General features: G+C 45.2%; 1 protein-coding gene across 1 annotated transcript in view; it reads left to right on the top strand.

Annotated features, from left to right (window-relative positions):
* The window catches only part of cux2b (cut-like homeobox 2b), a 93,423-nt gene that overhangs the window by 50,036 nt on the left and 24,319 nt on the right, over positions 1-19,068 (top strand). The window contains exon 4 of the mRNA XM_030767779.1: positions 18,127-18,205. Coding sequence (XP_030623639.1) covers positions 18,127-18,205 — 79 coding nt within the window. The remainder of the gene's footprint in view (positions 1-18,126; positions 18,206-19,068) is intronic.

Raw genomic sequence — 19,068 nt, 5'->3', positions numbered from 1 at the left:
GCCCCTGTCGTTCCGGTTGGGGCCGAATTGACGCGCGAGCACGCTGTTGCTTGTCTGTTGCTTGGGGTTTTTAATTTTTATAGCCCTGACGACACAAGGCCTCGAGCCCGGAGACGCCGCTCCTGACTGATGCTACTGTGCAAATGTTAACTGTGTTTGCAGACGCAGGTCCCAACGAATATCTACGGCTGCCCCCTCAAAGAGCATCCAAACCGTTTCTTTTGCCAGCTTCAGTCGGGCTCGCATATCCCTCTAAAAAAAAAAAAAAAGTTGTATAAGCGCTTTTATATAAGCACTCTCTGATTGTAAGCACTTTAAACGTACTCTTCAAAACTGAAAACTTTATCGATACCTGACTGGCACATCTTGGTCATGTGTGCTTCTAATACACCTACATCTTAGAGTAAGCATTTCTCATAAGCCTTTGTAATACACTCTTTGGAACTTGGGATCATACTGTCACCTAACCTATAGCTTCTCAGGTGCATGTTCTAATACATACGCCTATTTCTTAAGGCGCACAGCTATGGAAGCACTTTAAGTTACGGGCTTTGGAGCAGGTAATCTTGTAGACACCTAGCATGCAGCTTTTAAGCAGATATTGCCCAACATAAGTAATAAGTATAATATAAGAAGTAAGTTATCAGTAATTGAACAGGCTATTGGTTGACATCCTTTGACACACCTGTTTCAGTCATTTCCTGTCACCCCTTTGTGGAACTGAATCTCTTCGGGATGTGCCACGGTCTGGTTGCGGCAGAACGCAATTCTTTCACTTCGTTTCAACGTGCCAAACGCGGTACGTTACCCTGAGAGAGATAAAAAACCGTGCTGCACTGTTGCACAGCCCTGGCTGATGAAGAACCTGAAAGGAAGCCATACGAATGTATCACCCCCTCCAGCATTTGTTTGCTCATAAACAGTGAAACAGATGACATATGGAAACATGGCCAAAACCCACCCCACCAGGCTCTCCTGTAAACATGGCAGAGGAGTCTGACTGTTCCCTTAGGGACGCACAGAACGAATGGGAGGGAGGGAGGGAGGGAGGCGTCAGGCCAGCGGACTCATGGCCGGAGACTGGCTCGCAGCTGCTGGCGAGAGTGCAGTCAAATTAGGCAATAAAAACGTGTGAAATAGGTAGCGATATGCTGGCGAGGACATGCCAGAAGAAATAAACATCAGCGCTCACTCTCTCGACCCTGAGCTGAAGGGATGAAGGAGAGCTAGGACAAGCACTTTGGGCCCTTCGTTCAGGTGCTGCTGAGTCAGAGGGCAAAATAAAAGCCCCGCTATCAAAAGCACCGAAGCTGTTTAGGAGGGAGAGGGCAGAGATCGCCCCGGCCAAAGAGCCCAGGAGCCGTAAACACCGGTGTCCTGTTTATTTATCTTCCCGGGGTTAGCCTAAAAATGAACGTAAAAGATTGTGGACCCACAGGTGTAAAAACACCAGCAGACAGCATGCACAAAGCAAATGTCCTGTAGATTCGGGTCAGAATAGAACGGTCCATTGTATGCAACAGTCATGTTAAACGTGTGATTCGTGCAGCGTTGGCGCGAAGTTTGACTCCTTGTTCCACTTGCGTATGATAAATAGGCTTGTTAACCAAGTGAGTGAGAGGTAAAGTGTAGCGTTTTTTTTTTTTTGTGTGCGGGGAGTTAAAAGAGTAATGCCACTGCTACAACCACTTCCGTCACTCCAGGACATCAGCATTGCAATTTGCAAAGCACGCTGTTTGCCCATCACGCCAAATAGCCACTTTCATCTGCAGAATAGGAGAAGACAGCGTTCATCTGTCTGGACTGTACGTGCAGGCAGTCTGAAAATGAATTGTGAAATCCAGAATAACTGCGTAATCTGTGACAACTCCACCGTCACTCTTCATGATAGGATTAGATTAAAAAAAAACAAAACAAAAACCCAGCCAGATGTAAAGTCAATTGGCTCAAGCACAACAGAAAAACAGATATAAGACACAGATTTTAACTCGACACAAGGATCTCCTCTCCTTCTCAAAAAATCTTTGCAAGTTCTCTGTTGATTTGAACTCCCTCTGTCTGTTGGAGGCAACAGAAGCCTGGATCCTCTAGAGTTTTCATTTAAAATCATGTAGGGCTGTGAAGTGTAATTTCAGTGGAATCTAAACACACTAATTAAATATCATAACTTTCAGAAGCTGCCTTTCCTAAAGCTACCTGAAATTTTAATTTAGACTTCAAAAGATCTCACACTTTAAAGTAAATCTATTGTTTTTCATTTAGACTCGCAATTTTCTCCTCTCGCAAAAAAAGCAGAGAGCGCTACGTAGTTATGATTGATCTGGTAATTAAAATATGCAGAGAGGGAAAAATATTAACCGCTTCTTTTTGTTTTAGAAAACAGCCAACACTCTTTTTTCCCCGCCAGATAATTAAATTTCACACATTGATGTTCTTTACACAGCATTCATCGCCCTCATTATTTTTCCATTTTCATCTTTCTGCCGAGAGATCGATAGATTGATAAAATGATGGAGCTAATCTTAAATAATGCAAGAGGAGAAAAGTTATACTTACTTTGCTGCTGGCAAAGTGTTTGAACTTTTCATTCTCTCTTCAAAATTTCACCCAATGCCTCATTTCAACAAACCTGACCATTTTAACCAAACACTCGGTCTCTTCACGATCAATCTGTAGGATCAGCAATCCCTTGGCCAAACAGAAAGAGCAAATTAATTTGTTTCATTTGTTGTATTGCTCTACAGAAAATATAGAATACTGCACTTTATAGATCAATGCTTGTCAAAACTAATACCCAAACTAAAAGGAGCTGGCAATTCAAAGACAGTCAGCGTAAAGTAGGCCAATTAGTACCTTGGGAATAGAGATGGCAGCGTAAAATGTCATTCGCGCTAACGTTTTGGCCGATTGTTTATAATTTGACCTGACAGTTTGGGGCTCCTCAATATCGGATTAACCACATTACTAATTAACGTGTGGTCGAGAGAAAGGAGGGAAAAGTGGCTGAAGACAGTCTTTAAATGGAAGGATCCAGAAAAAAAGCAGCTTTTGTTTGAGATGTTACATTGGGGTGTGGACAGTAGAGCCGCTAGCTTCAGATGTCTTCTCCAGAGCCCTGAGAATTCTTTGCAGCAGCGTAGAATGTTTTATTCTTTTAGATTCAGAGTGATGCACTCTGTAAGTTAAGTCATGGTATTCTACGGCACAGGAATGGAAAGATTTGTTCTCCCTAAAGTCAACCCCTTACCTGAGGACACACTAGAATCTCACATTCAAACACTCGCATCATCAAGAAAAAGAACTTCAGAATGACTTCTCCTTTTCATCTGTAGAGTTATCTATCCATGACCTACATAGACGTACCTGTGCTTGAACATCTTTGTGTGTATCCATTTCTGTTCTTTTTGTTTGTTTGTTTTGTTTTGTTTTGGTTTTTTTTGTCTGGAACGTCTCCTTCGGCCTCAAGGGTGGAAACAAGACTTCCATTAAAGTAGCAGCCATGCATACTCTTGGTTTCCGTGGTGATGGTGATTGTCACCCTTTTAATTAGGTCTCAAGAGATTAGTGTCAAGTTCCCACCCTTTCCGGGAACGGTATTGACCAGAGGCGGGGTGGCGGTGGGCTTGGTCATGGAGAAGCCTCTAAAAGCAGAGCGGCACTGGATGAAAATAATGGTTTGCCAGCCCTCAGCAGGTAGCTCAGATAAGAGATTTGATATTGCTTCAGACACTGTAAAGAACTGGGCTGAAATCACATGCTAGGGTCGTAGCTTGTATGTTATATACTGTCTGTGTTTACATCTGCTTGGGTGACTGTTTTTTTTTTTTTTTTATCTTCTATTTGTTTTCAGGTCTATGTGTATGTGCTCCTCTATATTGAATGCACATCTGTATTTTTATGGTGGTCTGTGCACGTGTATACTTTTGTGCGTTTGCGTGCAAGCTTGTGAGATTGGATGGAGTGTGCCTGACTGGGCAGATATGTTTTTGTGTGCGTGTATATGTGTGTGTGTGTGTGTGTGTGTGTGTGTGTGTGTGTGTGTACCCAGTCAGAGAGATGTGAGGGATGACTGGAGGTGCACAGAGCGCCTGCCACTATATGGTGGTTTTATTACATTTCATATTGAGACCAATTCCGGCCAGTTGGCTTGAAGGACAGCCATCTTATTCCCTGGCTAAATCAACCTGTGTCTGAAAAATCTCACAGCACAAACATTCTTACACACATACAGCAAAAAACAACATATTAGTCATATTTTTCTCCCTTGCTGTTTTTGCAATGCATTCTTGTTTTATCTAGACAGTCTTGTCTCATCCTTTTGTATGGAATGTATATGGTACTTCTGAATTTAAGATGGAATCTGAGACACGGTGCAGGACTGTGTCGGACCAGGGTTGCCTCTTTATGTTGCCTTGTTACCTCTAATGGAAAATTTAGGAGAATTAGTTTTAAACATGTTATGTTCAATATGATGTCTAGACAGACACAGCCTGTCTTGGCTCTAAATAAAGCTAAAGTGTCAGACAGCTTAAGGAGATGTTTTGCTCTAATGAGACAGATCTAGAGATGGTGATAGGACTAGCTTAGCAGAACACCAATGTCCCAAGTGCGCCAACGTTCGGCGCTGTCCCGGGTGGCAGCCTGCCAGAGTTGCTCTTCGTCATCTTGTGTCTTTTTCGCTGTTTTCGATATTTATTTATTTTTTTTCTAGATTCCTAAAGAAGTAAAGCGATAGAGTAGTAACAATGTGGCTTCGCACGTTCTTTTTGTTTGTCTCGCTTTTGGAGTGCTTTTGTCGTGCCAGATCCCCGTCCTGGCGGAGGAGACCCAGGGCTCCATTGTTTACTACAGGGCTCAGCTGATGAGCCTTCGACAGTGCGGCGAGGCCGGCGGGAGACCTGAAATCCCCAAGGAGCTGAGGAGGAGATACTGGGGCTGCAGATTCAGGAGGAGACGATGGTTAAGGAAGAGGAGATACTAACCATATCTTCCCTCTTTCGTTATGGGGAACGTAACATCGTTGGCAAACAAGATGTACAAGCTAACGTCACTCACAAAGAGCGAGAGTGTGTTTCATGAGGGCTCTATTATGTGCTTCACGGAGACATGGCTGCATGACAACATACTGGACTCTTTTGTGAGTTTTGTCGGCTTCTAGTCGGTGTGGGCGGACAGACAGGAGTTGCAGCGAAAGCGGCAAGAGAAAAGGAGGGGGGGTTGATATTTACGTGAATAACAGACAATGCAATCCTTGGCATATTACAGTGAAAGAACATGTGTGCAATCCAGGTACTGAACTGTTAGCAGTAAGTCTCCATCTATATTACTTACCCAGAGAGTTTTCCCAAGCCATTATGACTGTTTTTTACTTCCCCCCCCCCGCGACTAATGTCATCAACTCCCTGACCACGAGACTACAGACACTGCACCCAAGTGCCTTCATACCGATCTCTGGGGAGTTTAACCATGTCGCCTTGACAACGACCCTGCCCACTTTTAAACAGTTTGTGGACTGCAGACTAGGGAAAACAAAACACTAGGCCTGCTGTATGCTAATGTTAAGGAAGCATACAGCTTCAAAACTCTTCCTCCCCCAGGCAGATCAGATCACAACCTGGTCTACCTTAAGCCCCTCTATAAACCTGTAGTCCGGCAGCAACCAGTGATCACCAGAACTGTCTGGAGAGCGTCACAGGAAGCAGAGGACACTCTCCGGGGCTGTTTTGAGGTGACAGACTGGGATGTTCTCTGCAATGCACATGGGGAGGACATAGATGGACTCACAGACTGCATAACAGATTATGTACATTTTTGCATGGAGAAGTGATCCACACCAAGACTGTGTGCTGTTTCCCCAACAATAAACCCTGGGTGAATAAGGATATCAAGGCATCACTGATCAGGAGGAAGGCGGCCTTCAGGAGTGGAGACAAGGAGGAGATGAAGAAGGTGCAGATAGAGCTGAGGGAAAAGATCACAGAGGGTAAGGAGTGTTACAGGAGGAAGCTAAAGAGGAAACTCCAGCAAAAGAACATCACAGGGAGGTGTGGAGTGGCATGAGAACCACCACTGGCCATGGAAAAAAGACCGACCAGGAGATGGAAGGAGACCAGGACGAGGCCATTGAGTTAAATCTGTATTTTAAAAGGTTTGATGATGTGGCGTCTGCCCACCCTCTCCTGAGCTTCTCCTATGACCCCCCACCCCCTTGGCTCCCTCTCACCACCACTCACCTCAACACCCCTCTCTTTGCCCCCCCCCCCCCCCCCCCCCCCCCCATCAGGGCTTTTTAACAGCTCTCCAGGGTCGATTACCATCACTAAGGAGGAACACTCTTTACCATCACTAAAGAGTGTTCAGTAGACTATGCCCAGGCAAGGCCTCAGGGCCTGACGGCCTCAGCCCCGGAGTGCCCAAAGGATGTGCTTCTCAGCTGTGCGGGGTTTTTCAGCCCTTCAGCTGCGGTCCTGAAGCACCTCAATTCATTAGCTGAGCCATCACTTGACCCTCTGCAGTTTGCCTACCAGCCCCGCATTGGAGTGGAAGACGCCATCATCTTTCTGCTGAACAGGACTCACCTGGATGAAGCTGGCAGCAATGTGAGAGTCATGTTTCTCGACTTTTCAAGTGCTTTTAACAGCGTACGACCTACCCCACTCAGGACTAAGTTACTGAATGTGCATGTGGGTGCTCCACTAGTGGTCTGGATCACCAACTACCTCACAGGGTGGCCACAGTATGTGAGGCTGCAGAGCAACATAGCTTACATAATAGTAAGCAGCATGGGGGGGCCCTCAGGGGACGGTCCTGTCTCCCTTTTTGTTCACACTCTTCTCCTCAGACTTCAGATACTGCTCACAGTCCTGCCACCTGCAGAAGTTTTCGGACGACTCTGCCGTTGTGGGTTGTATCAGCAAGGGGACAGGAGGCAGAGTACAAGAGTGTGGTGGACAGTTTTGTGGAGTGATGCGAACTAAATCACTTGCAACTCAACATCACATAGACCAAGCAGTTGGTGGTGGATTTTAGGAGGCGAAGGACCCGTCCAAACCCGGTCAGCATAAGGGAAGCAGAGGTGGACATTGTTGAGGACTACAAGTACCTGGGCATCCACATAGACAATAAGATGGACTGGTCTAAAAACACAAAGGCTCCGTACAATGAAGGTCAGAGCCGCCTGTACTTTCTCAGGTGACTCAGATCTTTCAATGTCTACAGAACCAAGCTGCAGATGTTCCATCACTTGGTGGTGGCCAGCGTCATCATCTACGCTGTAGTGTGCTGGGGAAGCAGGATGAAGGCAGTCAATGCCAATAGACTCAGCAAACTCATCAAGACAGCGGGCTCTGTCCTGGGAGTAGAACTGGAGTCTTCGGTGGAGGTGTCAGAGCGGAGGATACTGAGGAAACTACTCAGTATTATGGACAATGCATTTCATCCCCTGCATGACACACTGGAGTCATATCAGAGCTCCTTTGGCCGTAGATTAAGGCCACCGAGGTGCACCACAGAACGCCACAGGAAGTTTTTTCTACCAGTGGCCATCAATCTGTATAACTCCTCCCCCTTCAGCAGGAAGGACAGCTGAAACATCGGACCCTGAGAACAATAATATCAATATCATGTGCAATATTACTTTCTCAACATCATTGCAATATTACTCTTCAATATCATGTGCAATATTACTTCTCAATATAATGTGTAACATTACTTTTCAATATCATGTGCAATAATTGCTTTTTATTACTTTTCAATATCATTGTCAATACTGCTTTCAAGATCATGTACAATATTACTTTTCTACTTCTCTATTTTAGTTTACTTATTTTTACTAAATTTATCTTACTTTTATTGCTATTCTATTAGGCACATTTATTACTCTATTGTTTTTTATTCTTATGTTATTGTAATTTTTTGAGCAACCTCTGGCACAAGAATTTCCTTCAGGATGAGCAAAGTTCTATCTTATCTTAACCTGCCTGAATCGTTGACGCCTCTGTGCAGGACATGTGTCACGGTTCCTCCTCTTTCTCGCCTCGTAACCGTGCAGAACCATCCCTTCATTGAAGCAGGGGGTTTTGTTTTCTAAACCAACTGATCCCAGATCAGTTTGTGAAGCTCACATAAAAACCTCTGTAATTGCTGTTAGCGATGTTTCCACCAAGAATGACTTCCTTTCTGTCTATATATAGTCTGTAAACTAGGTGCTGTTGTAATTGTAGACGAGGAAAACAAAGAGCAAGTTCTACCCCCTGCTAAGAGAACACAAAAAGAAAACAGGTAGATATGGTAAACAGTCAAACAGAAATAAAAACACCGCTGTCTGAAAACCGAACTGGCGCAGGGACGGCGTTTAACATATCTCTAAAGTTCAACACCTCTGAAGTGCCTTCCCAGACTTTTGTTGAAACACAAACTACGTCTCCTTGCACTTGTTTCTTTTTCTTTTTTTTTTCCCCTCATAGGAGCGGTGGAGGAACAGGCTGGTTCAGGCAGGAACACGCCTCATTACAATGATGCAATATAAAGTGGTAGGCCAGAAGAGGTCCATCAGCTTGGCATTAAACAAACAGACTGAATTTATGGTGCTGCTTTTTAGAGCAGCGTTGGCGCACGGGGCAGACTGGGCTAGTTTGGGCCAGTGGCCAGGACGCATGGAGCAAATCCCAGACGGGGGGTGTTGGGCAGCGTGGGGGGTGGGGGGACTGCAGAACAACCTTGTGTTGGCCATCCTGCTGGCTGAGTAATGGAGTTCCCTTTTGCTCTTTCTCGGCTGCCTTGGACCACTTTGGACCTCATCCACTGCAGTGCTGATTAGCATGACTGTAGAAAGACTAGCTTAGCGGCTACGTTCACTTGAGCTGAAGTGCTTGGAATGATCAGCCAGACAGACAGCGTAAACCTCAGGAGACAGATTTTAGAAATTCATTAAGACGTTTTTGTCTAATGATTAAATCATAAATGTCCATCTAAACAGACCCTCTTGTCAGATATGTACGACATATGTAATAGCGTGCCAAAAGGTGAACAATGTGCACATTATCAAATAGCCTAAAAATAACAGATGAAAAATGAGCGCTGGTCTCTCTCTCATATTTCATAATAACCCCATTCACAGCACTGTTCAGTACATTAAGACTGAGCAGCGCAAACACTATATTACAATCAAAATATAACCGAGCAGATATTTATGCGAATGGCAATACTTGCTCGTGTATCGACAATTATTGCCCATACGCTAACAATGCTAACAATCACATACCCATTTGCAATAATAATAACACAATCACGCATTATATTATAAACCTGTCTCCATCAAAGGGCTGATATATAAATGCTCAAACCCCCTGCTACCACCCCTCTTTGTTCTTTACCCAGTCTCTAATTATAGAAGCTGATGGCTCACCTGCAGACAGGACTGGTGATTCGTCTTTTGACAGGTCTAAGACTTAACAGCAGAGCTGTGAAAGGGAAGGATATCTCTCTTTGAAATATGTATGACATCAGAAAGCCTTAAAGGTTATTACAAATTAATAATGAGTGGTGAGGATTGAGTCGTAAAAGAATAGTTGGGCCCTGGTAAAAGGGGTGGTGGTGTGGTATTAAATGTTTAATTGAACACGGCCCAGTAATAGAGCAGATCCGAGCAAGCAGGCTCCACAGTTTTTATACCCTCGCTCCGTCGGTGGCCCGCTTTGGGCCCGCTTAAATGGATACAATCGCTTTTTCTTCACGTGACTGTCGGCTCTAAAAAAGGACTCCGCTATTTGGCAGTGGAGAAGATGCAGGCTTGCCATCGATGTCTGATGCCCACTGAAGCTTAACTAACATCCAACCCAAGAGCCTCCATAGAATAGTCGACACAGAAAAGCTCTCTACCTTTCAGATTTGTGTTTTTTTTTTTGCTTTTTTTTTTCAGTGGCAAGTTTTTTTTTTGTTTTTTTTTCCCCCTCTCTTTTCTCTTCTCTGAAGTGACTCAAAGTGTCGCCTCCTGAACGCCATGTGATAATGACTGAGGACAGTAGACAAAATTGCTTTGTTTATGGCTGTAATGTAAGCTGTCTTTTCCGGTGCCGCTATGGGTGGAGACGGGCAAACGCGTGGCAGCCAGTCTGGACTGAATTTGCTTGGCGACTACCTGGAAACATCAACAGTCATTAATTATACAAAACTCCCCACGCAGTAGGAACCAGGAGCTGCCTGTATCTCCAGCCACGGCTCCTATTAGAGTCAATGCTTTCTACAGTGAGCTCCTGCTGCCTGAGGCCCTGCGAGGATTACACACACACACACACACACACACATCCAAGTACACTCTCACACACAAACGCACACGGTCCCATTTTGCCTCTCTCAAGGATGCGGTTTTATTAAGTTTCTTTCAAATGTGCCGCTGTGTTTAGCTGGGAATGAGAATAAGCGTGTGTGCCAACTCTGCCTTACTGCCTCCATCAGTCACCGTGCTGTTCTGCTCTCCCTCTGCGCTGCCACACTCTATTTCATTTCTCTCTCCCGCTCTCTCTCTCTCTCTCTCTCTCTCTCCTTTTTCTCATTGTCTTGTCGTACTGGTATTTCTGGCAGGATGTAAAAGGTAAAATCTGACATTGTTGACACCCAATATTTCACACACACACAGAGGGTAGAGTGAGTACAATCCTGGGATCTCTCTCATCAAAATAAAATCGTTTTAGCTTTGCTGAGGGACAGGAATACGAGGCCTGAAATTGGATGTCTTACTTATGGACAAGATCCTCAAAAACCTTCCTGTGACATTTTTTTTTTCAATCTCATTATAAGCCCTGTTCAAAAATTCTCTTTGTGGAAAAAAAAAAAGTTAATAATATCAGCCTGTGTGTCGTGGGGTTCTCGGGGCACGCGTTCACTTGTACGTGTGTGTGTGGTTGTGTTCCCTGCATCATGTGTGGCTTTTTGGAGCCTCCTCGTTCATCAGAGGTTTTTCCTCTAAGTGGATGTGGTGTTGGCATGATGTCCTGTTACAGAGAGACAAAGGCAGCGTTGACACTGGTAATTAATTAGGCTATTACGCCTTCTGCAATGATAATTGCCTTGCTGGAAAGTCACCAACTCAGTGAGAGAGAGAAGGGTTCATGGTGGGAGAGAGACCATCCATCACTGGCCCTGGCGTTGGCTCTCTCCGCGGCACTGCCTCACCTTGACTGGCACTCGGGCACCCAGAATGGATGAAGGCCGATGTGCGATACACGGAGAGATAGTTCACGCCACGGTGGTCTCGCATATTCACAGTGTTCTGTCTTCGTAGACTTTTGTGTGTGTGTGTGTGTGTGTGTGCGTGTGCAGTTCTCCAGTCGCTTTTACGTGTTTGTGAATCGATTGTGCAGTCCCCATATGCTCTTTGATGCTCGCGCCTTCCTTTTCTCTCTCTAACTTCCCTCCTGTCATCTCTCCTTTTCTTTTTCCGTGTCTCAAACTTTTTTTTTTTTTTCTTTTTAGTTTTGTCTACCCACACATCGACTGAATCGCTCCATTTCAGTAGTTCTCACACGTTCATTCTTTCTCACTTTTCTTACCTTCCTTCTGTTTCCTCGCTCTTTTCTCTCTACCTGTTTTCTGTCGTTTCTATCACCAGCTTAGATTACAATTTTTCCTGAACTCGCTGCGTGCGTCTTTCTGCCTTCACTTCTCCTCTCCTTTTCTGCTTTACCTTGAGTAACCATAGATGTATTCCCTCTTTTGTACAGACTCAAGTTTTCTCCCAGCGTTAAGGTCACTTAACGCTTCAAATGTCTGGAACTGATGCCTGGAAGAAAGAAAAACTCTCGTCTTTTCAACTACACAAACGTAAAATAAAAGCCCCAGATTTTTTCTCTTTTTGCTTCGCTTTATCTCTGGTTTGAAATCTTTGTCTGGACTTTGAGAGACTAGGTGAAGGTTTAGACTTTGGATTTATGAGGGTGCTGCTTTACACAGGCAGTTGTGTTTTGGGGTGGGTTTTTTTTTTTTTCTTTTGGTGTGTCCAGGGTCATCGGTAGATAACAAAAGGGCAGAGAAAAGAAGAGCTTTGATCGGGGTTTTTTACCTTTGATGGCGCGCCGTCGATCTCATTCTGCCAGCTCAGTACCAGTTTATCCGGGATTACCATCTCCGGTTGGATGTTCTGGGGGTCCCTCTTCGGTCTCTCATGGTGTCACCCCCACCCCCCCACTCACAGTGCACTGTGCTGGGGATATCACACAGACGCAGCCCTGTGCCTTTTTTGGAACCGTGCCCCGTTTCTATTCTGGGCCCTCGGCGTGAAGCTCTGTTTAGAAAGAACATCATTATCTTATGACTCCAGTCCCCTAGTCAGAGTCCGGTCACGTTAGCTTACATTCAGGTCAGCTGTGTGGCGCACCTGCTGGTTTTTTAGGGAGGTAAAGTTTGCGATTCAAAACCTAATGGATTATAGACCACTGTGCTATGAAAACTCTGGTAGACTCTTGTATAGCTACATAGCAGTGAGCCTGGTAGGCACTGGATAGCCAGAAGCCTGTTTGAGGTACTCTGTAAATGACTAGTTACACTGGATAGACTGATGGGTTTTGTATGGTTTACAGCTAGCGGTTAGCTGCCAGTGGTGGTTAGACTATCGTGTTTAAGGGCAGTTAGACTGATAGACATTGTATGTTTTAATGCAGTTTGTCTGAGAGGCACTGTGTGGTTAGAGGGCAGTTAGACTGACTGGAAGTGAATGGTACTAGGATAGTGAGTCAGGTTTTTTTTTTTTTTTTTTGTCTGGGTCCAGATGGATGCTTTGGGGTGAGTGCTGGTGCTTTGCCCTGTGTGTGCCCAGCTGGGCGGAGGGCTGCGGGGCGAGGAGGAGTCGCGGAGGCTCGGGTGACTGACAGGGACTGGTGATTGGAATTGACGCAGGGACTGGATGTGTGTCAGGTCTCTGACTGCTCATTTTGCCTGTGCCTCTGAGACAGCAGCCGCACACAGCACGGAGTGTCGCCCAGAATAAAATCCACTTCAAACACGCTCACTGCACCGAAACCCAGTGCGTGGCTCTTTCTCTCTCTCTCTCCCTCTCTCTCCCTCTCTCTCCCTCTATCTCTCTCACTAAACTAATTCTCTCTCTCCCTCTTTCTCTGTCTCTAAACTCTCCTCATTGCCCTCTTCTCTCTCTCTCTCTCCCTCCCTCTCTCTCCCTCTTCTCTCTCTCTCTCTCCCTCCCTCCCCATGCCTCTCCTCTCTATCTATCTATCTATCTAGCTATCTATCTATCTATCTATCTATCTATCTATCTATCTATCTATCTATCTATCTATCTATCTATCTATCTATCTTTGTGTTTGATGTCTCTCCTTCCCTTTTATCCATTGTTGTGCCTGTGTGTGAGTGACTGCGTGACTGAGAGTGTATGTGATGTGCCCTTATCTCCAACCAAATACCAGAGCTGAAGTCAGAGTTGTCTCAGGGTGTTTGTATGTGCAAAGTGCACTAGACTGTGTGCGTATGTGTGTGTGTGCGTGCATGTGCACGCGTGTGTGTTTGTGTGGAAGCGTTTGTGTGTGTGTGTACGCGTGTGCGCGCGCGCCTGTGCCTGTGTGTGCGTGTGTGTTTGTGTGGAAGCGTGTGTGTGTGTGTGTGTGTGTGTACGCGCGCGTGTGTGTGCATGTCTACTCCCCTCCCTTCCTCACTAACCCATCACTCACTCTGCACTAGTTCATCATCCCTCTCTCTCACCCCCCCCCCCCCCCCCCCTCTCTCTCTCTCTCTCTAGCACAAACTCAGGATGACTGCAGGAAAAGCAAACAGTCAAAAGGTTACAATAGGTCGGAGTAGTGGCGTTTGGCATCCAGATCTATCTCTGATTCATTTGTCCCTTTGTTGTTCCACCTGCAAAAGCATCAATCAAACTTATGTTGTTGTGACAGAAGCGGTTCACTCGGCGGATGCTGTTAGAGTGATCACATGGAGATAGGATCTTAATATTATACACTCACATTGTACACAACCACAGGGAATTGGATGAACACAGAGGAGTGATTCTATGACTTTGCCTGTGGGGTACTTTGTGCTCTTGCTAGTTGAGTAGTGTTTCGAGAAGAGGAATATCTAGTGTATTTGTGTCCAAATGGATGTTGATACAGTGAAGTAGGTGTTGACTGTGTGCGTGTGTGTTTGTGTGTGTGTCCATGTGCAATCATTTGTACAGAAATATACTGAACTTGGTGCTTTGTGGCGGAGAATATAACTGTGTGTAGTAATATTTACGTGTCTGCACGTCTACAGTCGAAACAGAGAGAGAGAAAGACTGAGAGAGAGAGAGTATATCACTCTGTGTGTAGAATGTCTCACACATCCAGATACTATCCATATGACAACAGGCTCATTCACACACACACACACACACACACACACACGCATCATTAACAGGCACTGGCCACTGCCTACACAATGTAACCCTGTTTCCAGTCCACCCTCTAACCACAAATGCCCAAATGTGAGGCTACACACACAAAAAAAAGAAAAAAAAAATGATGGTGATGCAGACTGATAATTGCATAATCACCAGTTGTGGTAATTATAATTGATGAGTGTGTAATTGCTAATTGCTACTTTTTGTGGGGGAGCTTCTCGTTCTTCTCTGTCTCTCTATCTCGTGCTCTCTGTCTCTCACACGCACGCTCTTTCCCAATCAAGATCCCATGATTGATTTTTCCCTCTATTTCTCAACCTCCACACACGGGCCTTTCGCATGCTACTATACAGCCATGTAGGTGTGCCTATGCATCAGTGCATACTCACAAGTGTACACACAGTATACACGCAGAGTTACTCAGCCGTATGGAAATATACACATGCATGCTCCCGGATACATGTTCGCTTGTCTGTGTTCACACACACACACACACACACACACACACACACACACACACACATGTATATGTATATGTGTATACTTATGCACACTCACACTCACACACACACACATACACACACACACACACACATATACATACGCACTCACGCACGTAAACACATACATGCACACGCACACACACGTAAGCAAAAACAGGCAGAGTTGGCTAAATCTTGTATTTTCCTGAATCTCTCTGTAAAAGGCTTGCACCTAATAGAGTTGGGTGGTTTACTGACGGAAGCAGGATCAGTTATACAGGAGTCAGGTTCACACGTGATGTTTCTCCTCCGTAATCTGTAAACTGCCCGGTCTGTTGGTCTTGAGATAATAATCCCAGATGTTTGGAGGCTAGTGGTGGATTAAGACCACAGGGAGATTAACGGTGATTGCTGCTCAGTTTGGGTTATTCACGCCATCTCTGAGATACACTGAGGAAGGAGCATGCAGGAGCATCTGCATACTAAGTGTGTGTGTATATGTGTGTGTATGCGTGTGTGCGCAGGCGTGTGTGTGTATGTGTGTTTGCGTGCGTGTGATTGATGTCTGGTCCGCTAAGCGTAGACAGGTTAATGGTGTGATTGTGAAGGTAATCTGTGTGTTCTCTTGTTAGGGGATGATGGAAGGTTCTGAGAGGCTTGTGTCAGTCTAAAACAGAGAACACTGGAGTTCACCCAGCTCTTCCCTCACATCTGCACGCTCCTCTGCCTCACACACACGCACATCTGTATGGTTCTCTGGTTTACACACACACACACACACACACACACACACACACACACACACACACACACACATCTGTGTGGTCCTCTGGTTTAAACACACACACACACACATGTACGCACATCTGTATGGTCCTCTGGTTTACACACACACACACACACACACACACACACACACACACACACACACACACACCTGTATGGTCCTCTGGCTTACACACACACGTACGCACATCTGTATGGTCCTCTGGTTTACACACACACACACACACACACACACACACACACACACATACGCACATCTGTATGGTCCTCTGGTTTACACACACACAGACACACAGACACACACACACACACACACGTACGCACATCTGTATGGTCCTCTGGTTTACACACCCTCACATCTGACAGCTGCACTACTTACAGGAGTAAATGAGAATGATGATGTTCTTGATGATGATGATGATGAAGAGGGGTTGATAAGGATGATAAGACTTGCTGGAGTCTCTGAGGTCCAGGCTTTAATATAACAGGGTCAAAAGCTTTAGTCTCTTGCCTGAGATGGATGTGAAGGATTTTTCATTTAGTTTTGTTACGTCCTAATCTGTTTTACGATGATTCCATTTTGGTATGAGCACTGAGAAAGTGGAATTAGTCCTCTCCATTTTGCTTCATGTTTCTGTTTTAGGACAAAATAGCTAATTATACCAATCAAATGGTGAAGTTGCTGACTCGCCAAAATGTACATTTCTCTTACACACATGTACACACACACACACACACACACACACAGGTGCCTGCCACACACACACACACACACACAGGTGCGTGCCACACACACACACACACACACACACACACATTTACAGGGCTTTTGTTCTTTGTGTGCAGTTGCGCTGTGCTGATGAAGCAACTCAACATCCATGTCCTGAAAAAAAAAAAAAAAAACGTGTGATAGAGAGGCGAACGAGAGAAAAAAAAAAGCTAGGAGAAAAAAAAAAAAAGAAGAGAGAAACACTATTGCTTTCAGACAGGGAGAGCTGGAGACTATTGTATCTGTATCGATTGGTCTAGTGCCTCTCCATTTTACATGAACTCTGCGAGGCAGCTTAGAACAAGAGACATGGTAGAGCCTGACTTGATCCTTAAGGTATATCTTTAAACATGATGTTGTCATTATGTCTCTCACAGGGAGGGGTCGGGGGTGTTGGGGGGGCGGGGGGGGGGGGTAGACACACTCGAAACATTTTACAGCAAATTGAAAGCTCACTACATTTTCCACAGTCACCTTTCATTTAGTCTTCAATCACTCTTCTCTTCTGTTTTTTTTGTTTTTTTTTTTGAAAAGTCTAATTTATCTTCTTTTTCCTTTTTTTTCCCCAAACTTCTCAAACTCTTGGCGCAGGAATATCATCGCGTTAATGTCTGTGATTTATATATAACGGTGTGGAAGAATGTTGGCGCTGATGTGAATGATGCGCCGTGAGCGTTGGGAGGTCGGGAGGCTTCACTATCCCAACACACCGGTAATAGCTGTAAACTTTTCAGATTTTTCTCGACAGAATTTAGGTCACTGAATTCGCCGAGACGCTCTTACGCAGCGCGTTCCTAAAATGCTTTTGCGAACGCGTACGGCGAATGCGCGTCCTGATTGAAATTGTTCAGTTCGCAGGAGCTACGTCTGCACTTTTAAAAAGGAAAAACATTCCAAATCATCGTCGTCACATGTCATGTCTGACCCTCAAATAAAGATGCGTGTATATTAAACATCCCATCATAGTGATATTGACATGTAGATTTTAATGGCTAGTTGATGGTCTTTACAACTTGGGTGAGATGACATCATCTCACCAAAGTGTGGACTGTGTTACGTGTCTGTGAGTGTGTGTGTGTATGTGTGTGTATGTGTGTCTACAGTGAGTTGATAGCGATAAGGGTGTATTGTGTGGTCTGAGGAACTCCAAACCACATCTCCACAGGCCCAGGTGCCCTCTTCATAGGGCCAGGTGGCTTCTCATTCTGTTTTTCTGCTGTCTTCTAATGAATCCTTAATTGGTTTGCATCACCTGCCGTGAGCAGAATAGCAGGGGTCACACTGCAGTGCTGACGCTAACCAGACTTTACCGGCGGGTCTGGAGGAAAAGTCCGGCAGCACTGACCGCTGGTCGCCTTATGCAATGCTGTTCATGTCCGTGCTTCTGGTTTTTCCGAAGGGTTTTTTTGTGAACGTGAAGGCAGAACGGGCAACACTCAAAAATATACACATAATGGGAATTGATTTTAATTTATGTATCTTCACGTATTTACGGATGTGCAGTATTTGATGCCCATGTTTATTTTGTTTTTGTTTTTTTGTTTGTTTGTTTGTTTGTTTTTTTGTCTGGCTGTGAAATGACAGTGTTATAAGAGATTTGTAGATTTCTCAGGAGAGCGGTGGCATCAGCGGTGGAAAGTGTGTCGCCACTTGCTTATTGGTCCCTGAGTGTGGCCCAGGTGGATGACATCATGTCTGTGTTTCAGGTGGTTGCTCTGAGCCAGCGCAGCAAGGAAGCCGAGTCGGCTTTTCTGGGAGTCTACAAACAGCTGATCGAGGCCCCAGGTGAGGTTCGCACCTGCTGTGGAGCTTCTCTTCACACACGCGCACACACACACACACACACACACACACACACACACACTCACTCACTCATACGCGCCTTAGACCATCACTGTCCAATGCCCCCACGCGCTCTGCACTCCAGCGCTATCAAAACCTCCGTTGTGCATTCCAAACCTCCCACGCTCACCGACACCATTAAACATTAAACCTTCCAACACAGCCGGACGTCAGGCTGCGGTGTTTGACCAGTAACAAGCATTTTTAGTCCAACGTTTCATCCAAATGTTACAGACAAGCATTCAGCGCCACAGCGGTCGCTCGGCAGTGTTTGTATAATGGGAGCTTTTGTGACTCTGGTATTTCGAGCTCTGTGCTCCGTAAATAGGAGAATGTGAGGTTATACTGTGTGAATGGAGTAATGCTAATTCCTGCCTGTGTGAATGTTTAAATGGATATGCTGGGTTTTTTTTTTTTTCTGAGAGAGCTTCAGAAACAAATAGGCCCTCACGGACTCCGGCACTGCTGATTGCAGGGTGGACTAGTTAAAGCCCTGCTGTGGGACTTGTATGCAAAAGGACGGCCCTTAGCCTGATGGGAAGGAACAACAGAGAGAGAGAGAGCAAGAGAGAGAGAGAGAGAGAGAGAGAGAGATACCATCCTATCTCTCCAGGGGTACAGAAGGACTCCTTATTCCTTATGGCTATACCAGAGAACAGCGTGTTTACAAATTCAATGAATAGGAGATAGAAGACAGGCTGAGGGACTGTGATAGAAGCGCTGACTTTTAAAGGTCTCCTTGATGTCTGTGGCTTGATATTGTACCGTACAGTTTAAATGAAGTTAGTTCCTTATAAGAAATGTCT

Source organism: Chanos chanos, chromosome 1 (genome assembly GCF_902362185.1).
Source record: "Chanos chanos chromosome 1, fChaCha1.1, whole genome shotgun sequence".
In the NCBI taxonomy this organism is placed as follows: domain Eukaryota; kingdom Metazoa; phylum Chordata; class Actinopteri; order Gonorynchiformes; family Chanidae; genus Chanos; species Chanos chanos.
The sequence above is the reverse complement of the archived record's forward strand: the minus strand, read 5'-3'. Positions and strand labels throughout refer to the sequence as shown.